General features: G+C 42.7%; 1 protein-coding gene across 3 annotated transcripts in view; it reads right to left on the reverse strand.

Annotated features, from left to right (window-relative positions):
• Positions 1 to 8,468, reverse strand: part of WASHC2C (WASH complex subunit 2C) — a 37,400-nt gene extending 28,932 nt beyond the window's left edge. For all 3 annotated transcript variants that reach the window (XM_059820864.1, XM_059820865.1, XM_059820863.1), the window contains exons 1-9: positions 8,397 to 8,468; positions 6,710 to 6,775; positions 5,867 to 6,040; positions 5,097 to 5,190; positions 4,637 to 4,695; positions 3,776 to 3,823; positions 2,352 to 2,456; positions 1,685 to 1,772; positions 375 to 443 (exon numbers count right to left, since the gene is read on the reverse strand). In XM_059820864.1, coding sequence (XP_059676847.1) covers positions 375 to 443; positions 1,685 to 1,772; positions 2,352 to 2,456; positions 3,776 to 3,823; positions 4,637 to 4,695; positions 5,097 to 5,190; positions 5,867 to 6,040; positions 6,710 to 6,775; positions 8,397 to 8,426 — 733 coding nt within the window. In that variant the 5' untranslated portion in view covers positions 8,427 to 8,468. The remainder of the gene's footprint in view (positions 1 to 374; positions 444 to 1,684; positions 1,773 to 2,351; positions 2,457 to 3,775; positions 3,824 to 4,636; positions 4,696 to 5,096; positions 5,191 to 5,866; positions 6,041 to 6,709; positions 6,776 to 8,396) is intronic.
• Between the last annotated feature and the right edge of the window lie 10,584 nt (positions 8,469 to 19,052).

Here is a 19,052-nt window from a genome sequence, read left to right on the forward strand (position 1 = left end):
AGCCAAGAGCTGTGGTACAACTGACCAAGTTTCAGGAAAGGGAATTAAAGAGACAGCCAAAATAAAAACTGGTTTGATTCCATCCCATCTCTCTCAAACATGAGATGTATAAAGAAGCTGCTGCAGTCAGACTGGGTTGTATATGGTTGCTCCACAAGACCATATTTAAGGAGGAACTCTCACTAGGCGTTTCTTTGCCTAGTTTTTACATGCCTTGTTTTACATGCACATCACAACCTAGATTTGTGTACACACTCACCTTGATGGACGCTTATTGATATCCCACCCAGTTTCTAGAGTAGATGCTGCAATTTCTTAAGCAGTGTCTTACATTCCAGCTCACAATTCAAAAACAAGAGAGGAGGAAATCCTACCATCCGATGGAACTCTCACTTCTTTCTTCTCTTTCAGCATTTTCCTTGTTTTGGTCTCTTGTGACAGGGCTTTAAGAAGAAAATTTCAAAACATAAATAAAACAGTCCATCTTTACTTGCAGCCTGTGATTAATCGATGATAATGAGAACCTAAAAAAAAATAATCTAACCAAGCTGACCTATACATTTTCATATGAATCAGCCCACTGAAGCAATTCTATGAAGTACAGGTTCTAAAATTGGCATTTAAAATTGTAATAGCATCATTCTGTCAGGCACTGGGGGTTCAACACAGTTGCCCACACACAGACTGGTGTCACCTGAGATGCCAGAGAGCAGCACAGCTCCAGATGGTGCAGATCCCACACAGAGCACACAGAACCTTTGAGCATCTCAAATGGCTCCAGACATATTATCCTTGATTCAGTTACCTAAGGCAAAGTCAGAGTTTTATTCCCTCTGGCCTTACCATCTCAAAGTTATTTCAATGAACACAAGATTTCCCTGTAACTGAACAAGGTAAGCTGGTAGGTTTCATACTCTGATACCCACAGACCTAGCTTGTTTGTTTGAACCACACAAGAATACACACGCGCTCTCCTTGTCTGTTTGTGCTCTCAGAATTACAGGTCAAAAGCAGGCTTGCAAGTACTGACCACCTCTATTTCAGTCAGCTATTTTCAAATGCTGCTTTGCTGCAAGAATAGCTAATTGAGAGGGGTCTCTCCCTTTGAAAGCAATGCAAAAGTAAATGTAGTATTTAGTCTAAAATAACACTGAAAACAGTAGCAAGGAAAAGTTCCTCAATATACAGCATATTTAAGCCACAAAGAGGAAAAAATAAACAACCTACACCCCCTGAAAATATAAATCTACTGCTTGAGGGACTTTCTACTGTAGAGCTCCCAGAAAGACTACAGTGACCAGTAGCTTTCACATACTTACCTGAAACAGTGGGGAGAACATGTGGTCAAACATACAGTTTTACAAGCAGAGGGAGAATCAGATTGGAGAGAAAACCTTTCCAATAACACATGTGCTTGGGGAATGACCTGTCTCACCTGAAAGCAATGTGTTTTCCACTGTAAGACTCAGTGGATTCCAATTCATTCCTGTAAGTTATGGTCAAAAAGTTTCTCAGAATACAAAATGGTGTCTTTAATTCCTCTCATTGAGCTTTCACCTAATACATATTCAAATAACAGATCTGTGAAACTTCTGTTACACAGAATCTCCTGTCCAACTCTCTCAACAAGTCCCCCACTATCTCACAAGTGTTTATCAAAGCTAAAGAGTTAAACTTAACTTACACAAACGCTCTTCATCCTGTTTGACTGGTACTTCTCCTTTGATTCGGGCTGCCAGCTCATCTGCAAATGATGTTGGCCTCTTCTTTTTCTGAGGAGTAGGGACAAATAACAGCATATTCCTTCTATACAGTCTGGTTACCAACTTCGTGCAATTGCAGTTATAAATACAGTATTCTACAGCCTCACTTGCACAATATCCTGTCTAGACTTTGACTGAAGCCCTCAGAAGAGACAATGCAGCATTCTATTAAGAAAGCAATTAAGGGATTATGCATGCATCAAGAGAAAAAAAGCCATTTCTAGTCCCTTATGATCACATAATTTTTTTAAGTCGCATTGTTTTGGGAGCAGGACAAGCAAGAAGCATTTACCACATGCAAATGCAACAAGTAATTTCTTAATGATCTTCAGAGACAGCTTAGATGCCAGCTTGGGGTGCAGGAGTCCCCTAGTTTAAAGGGGTAAAGCCTGAACAACTGCATTGAAAGACCATTCAGGATTTTTTTTTTTTTTTTTTTTTTTTTTTTTTTTTTTTTTTTTTTTTTACAGGCCCTCTCTACAGAATCCCATCCCAGGTAACTGAGAGCTACCATAATAATCCCTGTAAGGACAGATTTTTCATGAGGGAAGTCAAATCTCTCTCTCCAGGGAGGCAACAATGACTTACAGGCCTAGTGCTTTCATCTAAGTCTCCATCCTCATCTTCCTCTTTTTCAGAGTCAAAGAGATCACAGCCATCATAATCATCTTCATCACTCATCTGTGCTGTCCTCTGAAAAAACAATAACACCCTGTTACGTTGTCCTGAAGTTGGCATACAAAACAAACACAAAACTACATCTCTTTAGATAAAATATTCAAAGCAAACTTACTGAAAGGAGGGAAACATTCAGCCAGTTTGGACTACTTAACAGCTTTTGAGAAGTAAGCAAGGAGTGCTTCTAGCTTGAAGCCAGTTGCTGCATTCTCTAGTACACCCCTGTGCTGTGTCACCAAACATTTCTGGACCAGAGATGCAACTGAGGACACTAAAGCTCTCCTCACAAGGAGTGTGCTGCTACTATACACAAGCCTGAGACACTGGCTGTGCTGCTTCCCCTAGTTTATGAACTCCTCTCCGCTAAAGATCTAGTGTTCAGCCTTAACTCAAGAACATTGTGATCAGCTAGTAAAAACTTATAGCATCTTGAGCTATTCCTGAAGTGGATAGCAGAATGACAGACAATACATGCCCACACCTTGGCCACAGTCTTGTCAATAAGAAAAAAAGGATGAAAAAGATGAAGTGAATTGTGAGCTTGGGGCTGGCACGGACAAGGGCCCAGAAGTGAACTAAATCACAAACCACCCAAAAATACATCAGGCATACAAAGTTACCCTATGAAGGTCAATACAGCTTAATGTAACATCTGAGTGCTGTTGTAACATTGTTTTATCAATACATAAACTAATCAAGGGTTGCTATTTGAAACACTGTTCTTTTGGCACTAAAACATTTCGGATTGAGGATCCCTAGCAGAAATGTCTTTTGAGCGGCACATCTAACCATGGCTAAGATTCCTTCTCCTACTACCAACTACTAAAGTCAGGCTTGAATTTTTCAATCTATACATTTTTTTTCCCCTTTTCATTCATTATCCAAATGGACATACTTTTCAAAGATTTAATACTGTCCACATCTTTGATTTCATGTCATATCCAAACCGCACTGTTCCTTACTTCCCACAAAGCAAGTTTAGAATTTTATAAACCCAATAATCCTACATGAGCCTCCTTTTCCTGGGGTAGATTCTCTGACCTTTCATGACTCCAAAATTATTACTGAGGAAAACACACATCAGGCAGTACCATCCCACATATGCTTTGCATCTAATGATGGCTTGCAAGTATGTCTTTAAGCCCAGCCTGGGTTCAATTTCACAACACAGTGCCATCTGGCCAGGACAACCTTCCTGCACAAAGTTATACAAATCAGGCTCAACCAAAGTTTTTAACAGTTAATCATCTAGAGCTCTTATTTCCTCTTTCTTGCACCCTCACTGTGTCACAAGTGGGAAGTCTTTCAGGTTGTACCAGGGCGTATAACCGTACCGTCTTTTGGTCATCTTCACTAGGGTTTCCAAATTCATCATCTGATTCCTGGAACACAAGAGACCCAAAGACAAGTATCACACATTATTTTTTCCAGTGGTCAAGAGAGGGCTCAGAAGCTCTGGACTTGCTTACGTTGGACATTCAAATCTCCTCACATTGACCTGACCAAGGAATTGTTTGCCCACCATTGACCATCTTTATGAACAGAGCTCACCAGAAAGTCATTAATTTAGCAAAGACAGTAAGCTCCATCTGACAATGCATTTGAGTAACTCAAAAGGGATTTAACTTTAATTGAGCAAAGATAACAAAAGCAAACTCCTCAGGAAAAAGGGAGTGCTTCCATAGCAGAGTTACAAAGCAGAGACATCCCAGCCAAGGCAGGCAAAACATATCAGAAATTGATAGTCCAACACAACAGATTTATGAGGCAAGCCTGGAGGTCCATTACGGACACACATTTAGCCTTCAAACTTGCTCCTGTTAGTCTCCATCTCATTCTTTGTAACTGTAATTTACAATAGATTTGTTCTCCATAAATGCAATTCTTGATAAGAATCTGGTTTACTTCACAAAGTGAAATTAGACTGGAATAAAACACTTCAGTTTGAAGTATTCTACTATAACAGCAGTGAGAGCCAATACCACTTCATTGCTCCTCTGAAAAGCTGCAGAGGAAACTACTGCATAAGAATAATAATGAAAAGCACATTTACCACAACAGACACAGGGAACAGACATTGTGCAATATTATCTTAAGACCCCACATGAAAAAGCAAGGTAGCTAATGGTCTCACACACAACCAAGAACTCATGAATGCTTGTGTAAAGTAGCTGGTACTCTCACTTGTCACTTACCTCTTCATCCTTCTCTTCACTGTCAATTACACTTCCACGATCACTGTCTACTGATCCTTCTATTTTAAACCAAAACAGAAAAGTTAAGATCAGACATGACACCTGTACACAGAGCAATGTGGTCACCAGACATATCGACAGTAAATTTAAAGGCTTTGTGAAGAGAACTAAAAATCAGGCGGAAAAGAGTGGTTTGGAAGAGCTTTGAAGGCTGCTGAAATTTTAGTATTGTGCGTTTCTAATACACAAAGCACAAGTTACTGAGAAGTTACTGCTTTGCATACGGGAAAAGTGGTTGTTACAGCATGATGCATATTTTTTTCCCTAGCTAATTACAGTGTGCATTTAAACATGCAAGAACACTACACAGTATAATCCAAGCTGTGAGTTAAAACAGACCAAAGTTTAAGATTAGGAGCTAGTTACTCACACAAGAATAAAAGGTCATGCCAGCACATACCTTCACTAGAGAGATCTCCAAGGCCAACATCATCTTGTTCCATAAACTGCTGAGAGCCAATCAAGTAAGGTAAAGGCCTGTCAATATAGAGATCCTGGGAAGAGACAACATTAGGTCTTTCTGACATCTAGGAAGAACTCTACATTGCTGACAAAGACAGAAGTCTTACACCCCTTGTTTTAACTCAAGGAATATACAAGCTTGTTTAAAGAGAGTCCCATCAGACACATGTTTCAAGTCAGCATGCAACTGAGTGGGCCAGCTGAGGTTTATTCTTTTTAAATACTGTCAAAGAAGAGGGCTACTTCTATTTTTGTGGTCCCAACTTGTCTTCTAGGTGTAATCTAACAGAAGAATATTCTTGCAAAGACTTGCACGTGTCAGTCTTATCCCAAATCCTGCACCTAGGGTTCTTAATTACTGTGAGAGTAAAAACCACCTATGAAGATATGGTTTGTATCTAAAAAGCATGAAATGTAAAGGTCCCACTCCACCCAGAATTGAGGCTCCCCTTTCCAAATTCACTGCCATTAAACTAACTCCCTTTACGGTGCCATACCTTAATGCGAACCCAACTGCAAAACAAGCAGGCTACACAAGGAATAGCTCAGCAAAGAGCACTTGTCCTTCAGATGTAGTCATCAAATTCTCTTTTTAGGTAACAAATATCAGTTTTATACCAATGCAGTGATGCCACTGACAGAAGCAAAAAGCAAGTCCAACAAAGCCAAATACAAACCCATGCTCCCAGCAAGAACAGGTCTCTGTACCTTTGGCTCAAGAATCAGTTCCACCCTTTCGTTACTTTCTTCCTCTTCTGAGTCAGAGTTGCCTGCTTTGATGTCTAGCTGTTCAAACGCACTGTCCAAAACTTGCAACCCATAATTCACTGCTTCTTGGATTTTGGGGATCAGATCAGCTTCTTTCTGTTCCCGTGTCTTTTCCTTTAGCAACAGGAACAACACATTCTCATTGCATTTTACTCAAGACTCAATCTCACCACAACACGCATGCAAAATTTTATCTTCAAATTAGTACAATGAAAGCTTTTTCACTATACGTAAGAGAAAGACCTTCAGAACTCTTTTTTGCTTGACTTGATTAATCTTTATCACTCTCAGAAACAGAGAGGTTCTAAACATCCACACCAGCACAGTACTATCTTATTTGTGTTCCCAGCCCATCAAGGGAACATTTATGGTATAATACAGCTAGACTGTAAGATATATAAAAAGGTCTCTGAATTTTTATCCCCAGGAATTGCAGTCATATTCTGCTTCCCCAATTCACTACCTCAGAATTCAAGGCCCAAGGCCTCAGTTCTCTTGCTGAAAAAACATGCGTAGCCATTTGAAAATCAACACATAAATCTTGTCTATTGGACACAGTATTGAGCTTGGGGAGGCCCTACAGATTATCAGATATTGTAGTAGTCTCCAATGTTACTGTCAACCTTAGGTTTGAATGACATACACTATCCAACAGAGATTTCAAGGAGGAAGGAAACAGTTTGGTTTGCAAGGTGTAATGTCTGCAAAATAAGTTTGAAAATGAGAAGGTAGACAACAGCTGCAAACATACTGCCAGCACTCAAGGCAGCTTAAGTTAACTACCTGCTCTGTTTTGTCTCCAGCATCAGCTTTAGGAATAGGCTCTTCCACTTCTTCATCATATACTCTCTAAAAAGTCAAGCAAAATTAATTCAAGTAAGAACAACATACTGCTGCAGGGACTAAACCACAGGCACCACCCACAAAATAAAATACACTGTTAATGTGTAATGAATTACACATTAATTCATTACACATTTGAAAAAAGCAGCCATGGATGATGCCAAGCATCTTCATAGCCTCCTTCACGCATTGAAGTAATCATCCTGAAGTTATCATCAGGCAGCCTCTTAACTCAACTGAGGTAGTTCAAGACTGCAAATGTCACTACAGTAGTAGAAGACACGGTGACCATTTAAACCTGTTCACAGATTGACCCAAATATGTTTAAAAAAGCAGTTTTAACCCCCCTAACATAAAACTATTCTAGAAGCCTTCAAAGTCAAACCTAAGTTTACTTACGGGCTGTCTATTTTCCTTTTGTTTTCTGTCATTTAGTAGCTTTCCTTCTTTAGTGTTTACCCTTCTCCTGTACTTACAGAGAAGGTTCACATCCTCCCTCAGCTTTCAGTTTGTTCTGATGATCCCTCCCATCCAGCTCTTTTAGCAGTCTTTTGTAGGATCAGCTACACGGAGACACAGGGGAATAAAAAGTCTCCCTTGAACCTGCAAACCTAAATCCAAATCTCTCAAACACAGGTGCAGTTATCCCCTGGGAAGAAACAGATCTCTCACATTAACTAAGTTGAGAACTTGAAATGAGGACCTATTTCTGTGCAGTTAAATTTGGGAACAAACAGCTTCAAGCACTCAAGATTTAAGACATTTGGTACAAACTGTTCTCTGCTGTTCAGCATAATGATTCTGTTGAGGTAAGCCAGAAAAGACATTGTCGCTGTGAAAGAAAGCCACCACCTCCAAAAAACCCCACAACAGAAATCCAGATTTCCATCATCTTGTCCTCTGTCAGCATCTTTCTGATAATAGCGTCGTGGCTTCAGATGAGACACGCGTGTGGCCCGAGAACAATGCTGATCAGAACAAAATACCTGATAAAACTCACAGTGCTAAAAAACCCTCCACAAATCTGAAAGACTACTAAAGCCCTACATCTTATACACATGCTGCTAGTGATACAATGTTGTAACAGGCTTTCAAGTCTAGCTTTTACCTTTCTAAAATAGTGACATTCATAAAGTGTGAACATTAGCCAACAAATATGCTCATCTTGACCCAACATAATAGACAACTGCCTGGAGTCCAACACCTTTAATACCAACGGCTTTTAGCATAAAATAACACCACTGGGCAAACTGACAGCATTGTATAACATTCCTCATATCTAGACAGCCAAGCACAGCCCAGGTACATTCATGCTACATGTAAAGATATACGAACACATCCCAGAGATCCCAACTCATTCATAGTCCAAAAACCAAAACTCTGATGCCCATGTCACATATAAACAAGGAAGATACCTCAGAAAAGGCAAAAGGGAATCTTCCAATACTGGACAGTAAATCACTTACTAAGGAATTAGGACACCATTTAACAGAAAGCTATTAAAAGCCACTTTGTCTCTAAATTAACATCAGACTTGCCAAGAAATCAAATCACTTCTCCACATTACAGTAAGGGACAATACCAATGTTTGAAGTACAAGCTTGGTGCCATGCAAGAACATACTCACATTCTCTATGAACTGCGTATTGGACAACATAAGAAAGTCATTGAAGACATTATGAAGGCGACAGTCTGTGGCTTTTGTTTCACTAATCAATCCATCTACTTGCTTTTTGATTTCATGAGTCCTGGAAATGGTTTGCTGTGAAAACTCTTGTAGAAAATGCAGAAGCTGTTTACAACAGAGGAAAGCAATAGTCAGCATCCAACTCCTTTTTCTTTTGGCACCGCTTACGACACAGGCAGAGTTGATTATACACTTCAACTGAGCATCAAAATAAACACATTTAGACTAAAGCACCCCCACGTACACTCAGGACCAAGTCGCATCCACTTCGTTCTGCATTTCCTTTCGGGCCAACTCCTCATTTTAGTTTTCTCGGCCGGACCGGAGGATTAAAGCAAGGGGAGAGCCTGCCGACCGCAGGACCCTGACCGGGGCTGCCCTCCCCGCATTCCGCCCGGCGGGGCCCCCGAGGGCTGCTACCACAGCACCCTTCCCGAGGCAGGCAGGCCGATCCCCGGCGGCTGCTAGGGCCGCTGCCCCGCCCGGCAGCCCCCCCCACCCCCCGCCAACCCCGCGGGGGCAGGGAGCACCGGTCCCGGGGAGGCCGGGGCAGCCATAGCCCGCTCACCCTCCAGACCCAGGCCCGGTCCCGGCCGCACCGCTCACCCCAGCGTCCGAGGCCAAGGACCAGCTCTGGCTGCCCTTACGGATCTCCTCCAGCGACCAGGGCCGCTCCCACACCGGCGCCGGCTCCGCCGCATCCCGCGGGGCCCCGTTCATCTGCGGGAGAAGGGCAGTGAGCCGAGAAGCCGGTGCCGCAGCCGTACCCGGCCTGGCCCGGGCCCCAGCCCGCCGCAGCCCTCACCGTGACCGCGGGCCGCACTGCTCCCCCCGCGCCCGCCGGCGCCATCCGATGCACCGCCCGCGCGGCAGTCAGCTGAGCGGCGTCACGTGACCCGCCGCCCGGCCCCGCCCCGCGTGGCGTGCGTACGGGCAGGGCGGCAGGAGGCGCGGCAGCGCCGCGCGTGGGGGCCGGGCAGGGCGCGAGGCAGGGCAGGCAGGCGCGCGCGCGCGCACCTGGACCGCCCGAGCGCAGACGTGTGGGTGAAGGCACGGAGGCTTGATGTCTTCTGTACGGGGCTATGGCGGCCGGGGGCCAACCCCTGCTGGGAATGGCCCAGCCCGGCGGACCAGGAGGAGCAGAGGACTCACCTGGGCACCCGCCCGGTCCTAAATCAGCCGTCACAGCGTACAGCCCCGGGGGGGTGGTTGAGCTAAGCTGGCTGCCAGCTGGGTGAGGGATGCTCACGCCCTCCTTTCTGTGGGTCCTGAGGACCATATCTGCCAGGTGAGAAGAATGAAGAACCAGATGGGTGATGGCTTTGACCACTGCAACTGCTTCAAGGGTCTGACACCCCTGACTGAGAGACCGTTCATGAGTTGTAATGGACGTGTGCACAGAGGGGCCCTACTCTACACCGGGAACAAAGCTGAGGGTGGCAGGAGTGGCAGGTCATGGCAACACATCTGCAGCACAGCAGCATTCCCCGCTGGAGCACTGCAACGGGGTATGCCGATGCCCGGTCTTAGAAGTAGAGAGGGACCCCTTCCTCCTATTTTTCTTTAAAAGTAAGTGTAAGACTGTATTGGGTTTGCGTGGCAAGGTTTTGGTAGTGGGGAAACTACAGGGGTGGCTTCTGTGAGAAGCTACTAGAGGCTTCCCCTGTGTCCCATAGGGCTAATATCAGCTGGCTCCAAGACAGACCCACTGCTGGCCAAGGCCGAGCCCATCAGCGACGGTGGTAGCGCCTCTGGGACAACATATTTAAGAAGGGGGAAAAATTGCTGTGCAACAGCAATTGCAGCCAGAGAGGGGAGTGAGAATATGTGAGAGAAGCAACTCTGCAGACACCAAGGTCAGTGAAGAAGGAGGGGGAGGAGAGGCTTCAGGTGTCGGAGCAGAGATTCCTCTGCAGTCCGTGGTGAGGACCACGGTGAGGCAGGCTGTGCCCCTGCAGCCCGTGGAGGTCCACGGTGGAGCAGATATCCACCTGCAGTCCGTGGAGGACCCCACGCTGGAGCAGTGGATGCCTGAAGGAGGCTGTGACCCTGTGGGAAGCCCACTCTGGAGCAGGCTTCTGGCAGGACCTGTGGACCTGTGGAGAGAGGAGCCCATGCTGGAGCAGGTTTGCTGGCAGGGCTTGTGACCCATGGGGGACCCACGCTGGAGCAGCCTATTCCTGAAGGACCGGACCCCATGGAAGGGACCCACGCTGGAGCAGTTTGTGAAGAACTGTAGCCCATGGGAAGGACCCATGTTGGAGAAGTTCGTGGAGAACTGTCTCCCATGGGAGGGACCCCACGCTGGAGCAGGGGAAGAGCGTGAGGAGGAAGGAGCGGCAGAAACAACATGTGATGAACTGACTGCAACCCCCATTCCCCATCTCCCAGCACCACTTGGGGAGAGGAGGTAGAGAAAATTGGGAGTGAAGTTGAGCCCAGGAAGAAGGGAGGGGTGGGGGGAAGGTGTTTTTAAGATCTGGTTTTATTTCTTATTATCCTACTCTGATTTTGATTGGTAGTAAATTAAACGAATTTCCCCAAGTCGAGTCTGTTTTGCCCATGATGGTAATGGTGAGTGATCTCCCTGTCCTTATCTCAACCCATGAGCCTTTTGTTATATTTTCTGTCCAGCTGAGGAAGGGGAGTGATGGAGCGGCTTTGGTGGGCACCTGGCATCCAGCCAGGGTCAACACACCACAAAGACTTACCTTACAAGTCAAGTAAAATCTCCTTTGATTTTAACTGGATTAGTCTTAATAAACCCACACTGGAATTCCAGGATTTGCTAGAAGAAAATACTATATACACTGGCATAAATAAATATACGGTGCAAATCGCCAAACAGGGATTCACAGCCAATTATCCCTGGGCCTTTACAGGTCAAACACCCACTCTAACTTCCCACTTTCTCACTAAGTAATTTTTTTCCAATGGATTAAAAAGCCTTGTCATACCACTGTATTTCATATGTACTTTATTACAAGTGAATTAACAAAAAGAGATTACAATAAAATCATCTGTTCTTCCAGCTGGTAACTAAATAATTCATTGGAAACGGTCAATTTAGATCAACCCTTGATATTAGCAGGTGGAGTTTATTTATTTATTTATTGCACTTGGCTACACTGATACCACAGAAGACCTCATGCGGAACCAGGGCACTGGGTGATTTATTTCTTAGCTTGGTTCTCAGTTTAAATAAGAAAAAACACCCAAGATTTCCAAGTTCTCATATATTGATTTTAATGGCTACATTCAGATACTTGAAGGATATTGCTAGATTAGGGCCATAGGAACTTCTAAAAGCAAGTATCATCATATTCCTTTCAATTTTATTTTTCTGTGATTCTATAACAAGATACCATTACTGAACTGGCTCAGATCTTCAACCCTAGTAGAATTTAAATAATTTTAATATACTGATAATAAAGCAGAAACTGACAAAGTACAAGTAGAAAAATATTAGCCTAGGCTAGTTTCACAACAATGTCTTGAGCAAGATTGTTAAAAAACACACAGATGGGATTAATCTAAAATTATTCTCTAAGGCTTTTAGTGTTCTGCCATAGTTCCTTCCTCTGCAACATTCCAAAAACCAGAAAAATTTGCCTTTAGTTACTTTCCATATTCACTGACATGTGGAATAAAATCCAACAAGTCATTTTTTGATAATGCAAAGTTCTACTGGCACAGAACTTTGTGCATTACAAAATGTGAGGTCTATATGCTCTATATGTACTGATACTGAAAAATACAGGATCTTACCATCAGGCAGCTTCAGGTCTGGGGGTCTTCCAGATCAGTTTCCATTAAAAAAAAAAAAAAGACAGCAATGTGGAACCTGAATGTTCCCTTAGGGGAAATTGTTTATTTGTGATACATACACCAGCCCTTGAGCAGAGAGGGCTACGAATGGCGCAATAAAAATCTGCTTTCTAGAAGTCCCAAACTAAACATTAATGTCAGAGTCCCAAAAAGCATTTCAGTCCTAAAATTCCTTTTAGAGAGGAATTTAAACAGGTTCCTTTTAAAGGTTAGAGAGAAGATGGCAACAAGAAAAATCACTTGCTGTCCCCCTTAGAACTTTCCAAATGAATATGCAGTGCAAAAGTATCAAAAATCACATATGTCATCAGGGACTAATTTGCATATTAAGTAACAGAACATGTAAAACTGCATAGAGCTGAACTCTGATATCCACACTTACAGGCATGCCTTACCTCTGTGGCATCACTTGCTACTTGTGTGTGGCCCTGAGGACTGTGTTTGTGCAGCTCATATTCCCTAGGACATTCCAGAGCAGGGCAGCGTGCTTCTGGAATCAGTCTGGGGGACAAGTTCTTTCCTGCATGGCCTCAAGGACAGAAGTTACAGCAGACTGGTGTTCCGTGTAATTCTGCTAGTCCCATGCAACTGCTCAGCCTTGTGCATCTGCAGCAGTGTGAAATGAGCCAGAGGTCTTTTGAGGGGGCTGAAAGGCTGCAGTGAAAGTGTTGAAGGTGGGTCAGGCAGTCAGAAGGTTACTGTGAGGCCCCTGTGGATTGCAGAGGTGGGCCAGAGTGCAGGACACAAAGGGTTTGAGGAAAATATAAACAGGACAGATTTGAGAAACATAGCACATACTGCAAGTGCTGCTCTCTTCTGCCCTCCAGTTTCTGGAGAAGAACTAGCACAGCATCAGGGGATTCTATAGTTATGCAGACATGGTGCAACAGGAACCAAACCTTTATGGATCTTTTCCTGGTCCTACTTCAGTCTATTTTCTGCAGTGTTACTCCATGGTGGAAAAAGCCACTGCCTATCCTGTAATTGCTTGTCAGCCCTGTCTAAAAATTTACTACCCCAAACTGCTGCCAGACCATAAATCCTGTGGTTAGTTCTGATAAGCCAACAGGTAAAACCAGAGAAAATAGTGATCAAAGTTTGTTGCTCTAGTGTGAAAGCTTGCTTACACACAGACTTGGCATCGGGGATATGCCTGAAATTACAGCTGGCTCTGGGATTTCCCAACTGAGTTGGGGATACAGACATAAATGTGTGTCTGTAGTTTGCCTCCTCAATGTAGTAACGAAATTAGCAGAGTTTGGATTGAGCAGTGGGGGCTGATCCTGGCACACTTAGGGATTCTGTGCTATAGCAATCTGGATGGCTTTCTCCTGGCTTAGATCCCTAAGCTTCCTTCCTATGAAACCAAAGCATGGAATGGGGACAAAAAGTGGTGGGAGGGGTACTACAGACAGTTGGAGTTATCCAGACCAAAGAGCATGCTAAGACTCCTTAATCCACCAGTTTAAGCGTAGGTTGTGTTAGCCTAAAAGCTTGTTCTTTATGCCCACAAAGAAACATGTGTGAGCATCAGAACAAGAAGCAATTGCAAAGCAAAGGAGGAAATCCAGTATTTACACCCTTGCACAAGCTGACACCTATTCCTTCCCATGGACCTTGTCCCCAGTGGGTACCCACAATAATTTCCACAGGCTCATAGGACTGCACAGAACTTTAAGCAGCTGCAGAATGGCTGTAGAAGGCTGAAGGCAAGATGATGCAACCTTGAAAGTAATTTTGAGGCCAGTGTTGCACGCTTGTTATGTATGATCACAGCTTACTGTCTCTTCACAGCTTCTGCAGAGCTGAAAGCAAACATTTTCATTTAGAGTGGATCCTGACTACTCTCAAACCAAGCAGTAGATTGTTTTGTCCAGAAAATATCCCTATAAACAACATCACCAGCTTTAAGGGAGGTATTGTGTTTGCTATACCTATTCACTGCTAGGCCATATGCAACTCTGTTAAAGACAGAATGATTTCTAACACACATACACAGATTATGAAATAACAAGAAATATTCTTCATTCATACAGGATTATTAGGGGGATCTGATTTTTCTCTTTTACTTTTTTTTTGAAACTGTTTGCATGAAGTGGCTACTAAATTCCTATTAGCATTTGTCCATGGAGAAATTACAGCCTACAGTGGACAAAGACTTAGAGTCTTGACATGACATTCAATATAAATTTAAATATAATTCTTTCTTCTTGATAATCTGGGTAATGATATGCCATATAGCTAGCCTGGGTAATTTTTTTTCCTGTGGGTAAAAACTTTGGCAGAAGTACTGCTTTCTGTTGCTTTACACTGGAAGTGCTAACAAAAGCTTAAACAGACACAGGACTTGGTTAAACTCACAAATATTTACAAAGTAAAAAATGAAAGAGAATACCACAGCCAGCTTTCCCAATAGCTAACAGAAAGTAAATATTTTTTTGTAACTTTAGAACAGGATGCAAACAAAAGAAAAAGTCAAGTTACAATTAAAAGATAAGCTTCTGTATCACACAAGAAAGAACCCCAACACAGTTTGTGCATTGTTCTTGATTTTCCCTGGCACTCCTCGTTCTCATGCACAGGTTGTGTTTAAGGCTCGATATGGATATGGAGAGATGTGGTTGTCCAAGTCCTGCAATTACCAGAACTCCCCAGCCTCCAAGAGATAGTCCCAGCACCTGTATTATCTGCAGGCTGCAAAAGAACTTGGGAGTGACAAGTGAAGTCAGGGCTTGAAGATGCCTCAGTCTCTGGTGCACAGTGTAGAAAGGAATACCTATAGCTAGAAATAAGTACACATGTGCTGTCACTGGACCAGCACAGGAGCCTGAAGCCCCCAGAGGTACTTCCCCTCCTGCTTGGGATTCATTGCTGGTTAATACAATGACAGAACACACCACTTGCCTACCAGTGTATTTATTTGTTTTAGGGAACTCAAAATCCGTTTTCCTTTAAAATAATTAATTACAACTGTGTGTCAGAAATAAGCATACTATGATTACCCATGTCACCTAAAAGACTTTACTGCCATGTGCCGAGTCAAATGACTTAATGCAATAAGTTGTTGTGCAAGAAGGAAAAAAAGAACTGGGATGATAAACTCAGTTCAGGTAACAAGAAATCCTAAAGGAGGAAAAAACCATCCAGAGCAGAACTGCTAATCCTCTAAAGGAACGTGGACTTGTTCACACATTACTATATTGGCTCACTGTTTTCCCCTGTGTGACTTTGATCTTTCTTTGATCCCAAAAGTTCATCTCTCATGGTAAAATCGTGGTCTTGGACAGCCGTTACCTTTGAGTTCCCTTGGTGTGGGGTAGGAATGCTTAGTGTGTGAGGAACAGGGGAAGGTGACTTTTGGGTTCTGTCTCTGGGGTCTGCAGTTCTTCTACAGTCAGGTAACAAGCTCTGAAACTTTTGAAAGAAACTCACGCTTCTTTTGATGCAGCCCAGGATATGGTTGGCTTTCTGGGCTGCAGGCATGCATTGCCGGCTCATGTTGAGCTTCTCATCAACCAACATCCCCAAGTCCTTCTCTTCAGGGCTGCTCTCAATCCATTCTCTGCCCAGTCTGTATTTGTGCTTGGGATTGCGCCGATCCATGTGCAGGACCTTGCACTTGGCCTTGTTGAACTTCATGAGGTTCACATGGGCCCACGTCTCAAGCTTGTTAAGGTCCCTCTGGATTTTTGTAGTGGTTAAAAGTACTTTTCTAGGATCTTCTAAAAGGCAGGTTGATTTGGGGTGATGGAAAGAAAGGTGATGCCATTTACCCTTGTCCTGTCCCCACAATCCAGGTTCGACGGGGCTTTGAACAACCTGGTCTAGAGGAAGGTGTCCCTTCCCATGGCAGGGGGGTTGGAACTAGATGATCTTTAAGGTCCCTTCCAACCTGAACCATTCTATGAAAAATAATACCATAATAGCCGGACAGGATAACCTTTTCAGAGATTTCCCTAGTTGTCAACACTTCAGAGAAAATGCTTCCTGAGAGGCTGAAAGAGACCAGATATGTTTAGCAGCATTCAACTGGGAAGCTAGGAAGGGTCTAAGTATGAAATGCTTAGCAGCTGTCTTACCAACAAAGCCTTAAAAGTGTTTCCTGCTTTTTAGTAGTTTTGCATTCAGAAAAGGCAGACCTTCAACGCTGTGTGTTTTCATAACCCAGCTATCAACTTCATAGGAATATTGAAAATTATCAGAAATGTCTGGGCTGATCACAAGGGTGAGGGGCTTGTCAGGCAGTTTTGTCTCTCTCCATGCTATATGACAACTGGTAAAAAGCGAGTTATTGCAGTGCTATGGAAGCAATCGTTCTTGAAAAACTGTATTAAAAAAAGCAACTCACTGGAGATGTAGCCAGATCCAAGACTTTAGGAAGAGAATAAATTCTTTTAAAGCAAGAATCTGCATATCCTGAGGCAGGAGGTTCAAAGGCACTCAGAGCAGTGTCAGCCTACCAGCAGACAATCAGCAGTGCAGCTGGCAGGGCTCTGGCATCTATATCAAGAACTCATTGGCAGAAGAATAAGGTGTTCCGCCTAACAAGTGCTTTGAAAGCAAAAACAGTCTCGCTCTGAGCTTTCTATCAAAAACCACAAAAGGATTGGCATAAAATTTCCTGTCAAGCCCAGGGTGACCTGGCGATAGCAAAGCCTAGACATGGTAGGTGAAGGCAAGGGAAGGCTGTAAAACTGGTGCAAGCCATAGGTTGGTGCACATTGTCTATAGTTTCTCTACAATTGTATGAAACCCTTATGTCAAGTATAAGGGAGTATTTTCAAGTATTTGAAGTATATTTTCTGGGAGAAAATATAAAATCATTGCTGATAGAGTTTGAAAACAATGCTTAACGTGACAAATAATGACTAAGTCGGGTCATCTTGATGGTGAAATAAACTGTGCTTACTTAATCCATGCTTTAGAGATTTTTTTTTAATTTTGTAGGAATAGGGGTTTTTTTAAACTCTGCAAAACATACAATCTATATTAACAACAGTGCCCCTGAGAAGGATTTAGGGATGGAAAGCAAATGTTTTGTACCTAGAACAATATGGTGCTTAACACAACAGATGTGATCCCTGGATGTACATACAGGAAAGGCATTATGTCCTTCACAGTGTCTGGGGTCATTTCCACAACACTTACAAGCTTTCATAACTTGTTCTATACTCAGATTTGAAATGAGATACTGTCAAATTGGAGACTGTTGAGAAATGTGTTACAAGAATGGAAGGAAATCTGTTCTACACAGCTGAAGACCAAAACCACTGTACTCTTGTAGGAGAAGTTATAAGCTGACTTGACACTCTGTAAGCACAGACAAGAGGAAGATTTTGATGATAAAGTACTATTATCTAGTATGCTGGAAGCAAAGGATGAGAAAGGAAATTTATTGAATCTTCTCAATGACATAGACATGATTTTCATGAAATGAAAGTTTTAAAACCTGTAGTGATTATATCAAAAAAAAGGTCAGATGTATAATCTGTAAAATTGAATGCCTAGTAACTTTTCATGAATTATGTATTTCTTACTAAACGATTATTAAACCTGCACAGACTTAACTTCAGCATTTCCTCCAAGAAGGTCATGGAACTATGTCATGCAATGCACTTAAATATTTTTGCTTCTGCTGAATTATTTGGATTGAATAGATGCAAAACCCAAATTAATTATTATTAGTACTTGGAAATACATAGTGCATAGGAAGATATGAATGACAGCTTTTCTTGCCACCATTCCACCATTCCAAAGTATTACAACTCTGTGTTAAATTTAGTCTCAAAAAAAATAAGACCAAAATTATTTAGCTTGTAGTAGAGCCAAATTTTGTCGAATTTATTTGTCCGAAGTTTCTAAATGTAATCTTAAAAACTTATGCCAAATTTCCTGTAGCTGGTGATAAATCTGCCACAGGAATGAGTTTCAAATTGCTTGCCAGCATCTGTAACAAAGTATTTTTTTTGAGAAACATAAGTAGGGCCACAGTCTGTTACTTCCTTCTAAAAAGAGGTTGCAGGAGCAAGAGAAAGCAGAGTGTTTGATTAGCACTCTGAAATTTATTACTGCTTGTGGCAGTATTTTGCACATATAAAAATGATCATATACTCACAGTTATTCAGGTCAAATCCTGAACAGTCCCACAGGAGGAACAGCAGGCTTTTGGTTTGAGAGGAAATCCCTATTTCAGTTGAGGAGAAAGAGGAATGTTGTAATGTGATCCAGCTTTGACTGTGATCTGGATGTTAAGAGGTTTTAATACTGGTAATGGCCAAGTACCTTCGGTTATCTTACAGCAGCATTAAACATGAGTATGCAAAGATCTGGCAAAAGCTCCCAAAACTATCAATATCTAGTTCCCTACTCTAAGCATATTCCAGCCCACTGATAGCAAAAATGGTCAGCATGCCTTCCTGCCACAGCTCAAAATCACCTAACTGTACAATACTGCCTTACAGCTTAGCTATCCACACTTACATTTCATCAGAAAGGCATTTCTTCTAATCATAGTAAGTCCAAGGAATACAAAGTTCTGGGTTCAACATTTTACCCATGTCAGTGCTCTACAGAGTCAAACATTTTCTCATTGCCAGCTGGCGAAATTTCAGTTATTTCTTCAGAAATGTCAACATTTGTTGAAATTTCAGCATTTGAGTTGAGTAAGCTTTTTGTCCTAGGCTTGAATTGCTCAACATAAAGGCACCATAAAATACTTGCTCTCAGATTCCACATAAAGCACTTGTAGAGTTCTTCTGGAGACTTGGA

This window comes from Gavia stellata, chromosome 9, assembly GCF_030936135.1.
Source record: "Gavia stellata isolate bGavSte3 chromosome 9, bGavSte3.hap2, whole genome shotgun sequence".
Lineage (NCBI taxonomy): Eukaryota > Metazoa > Chordata > Aves > Gaviiformes > Gaviidae > Gavia > Gavia stellata.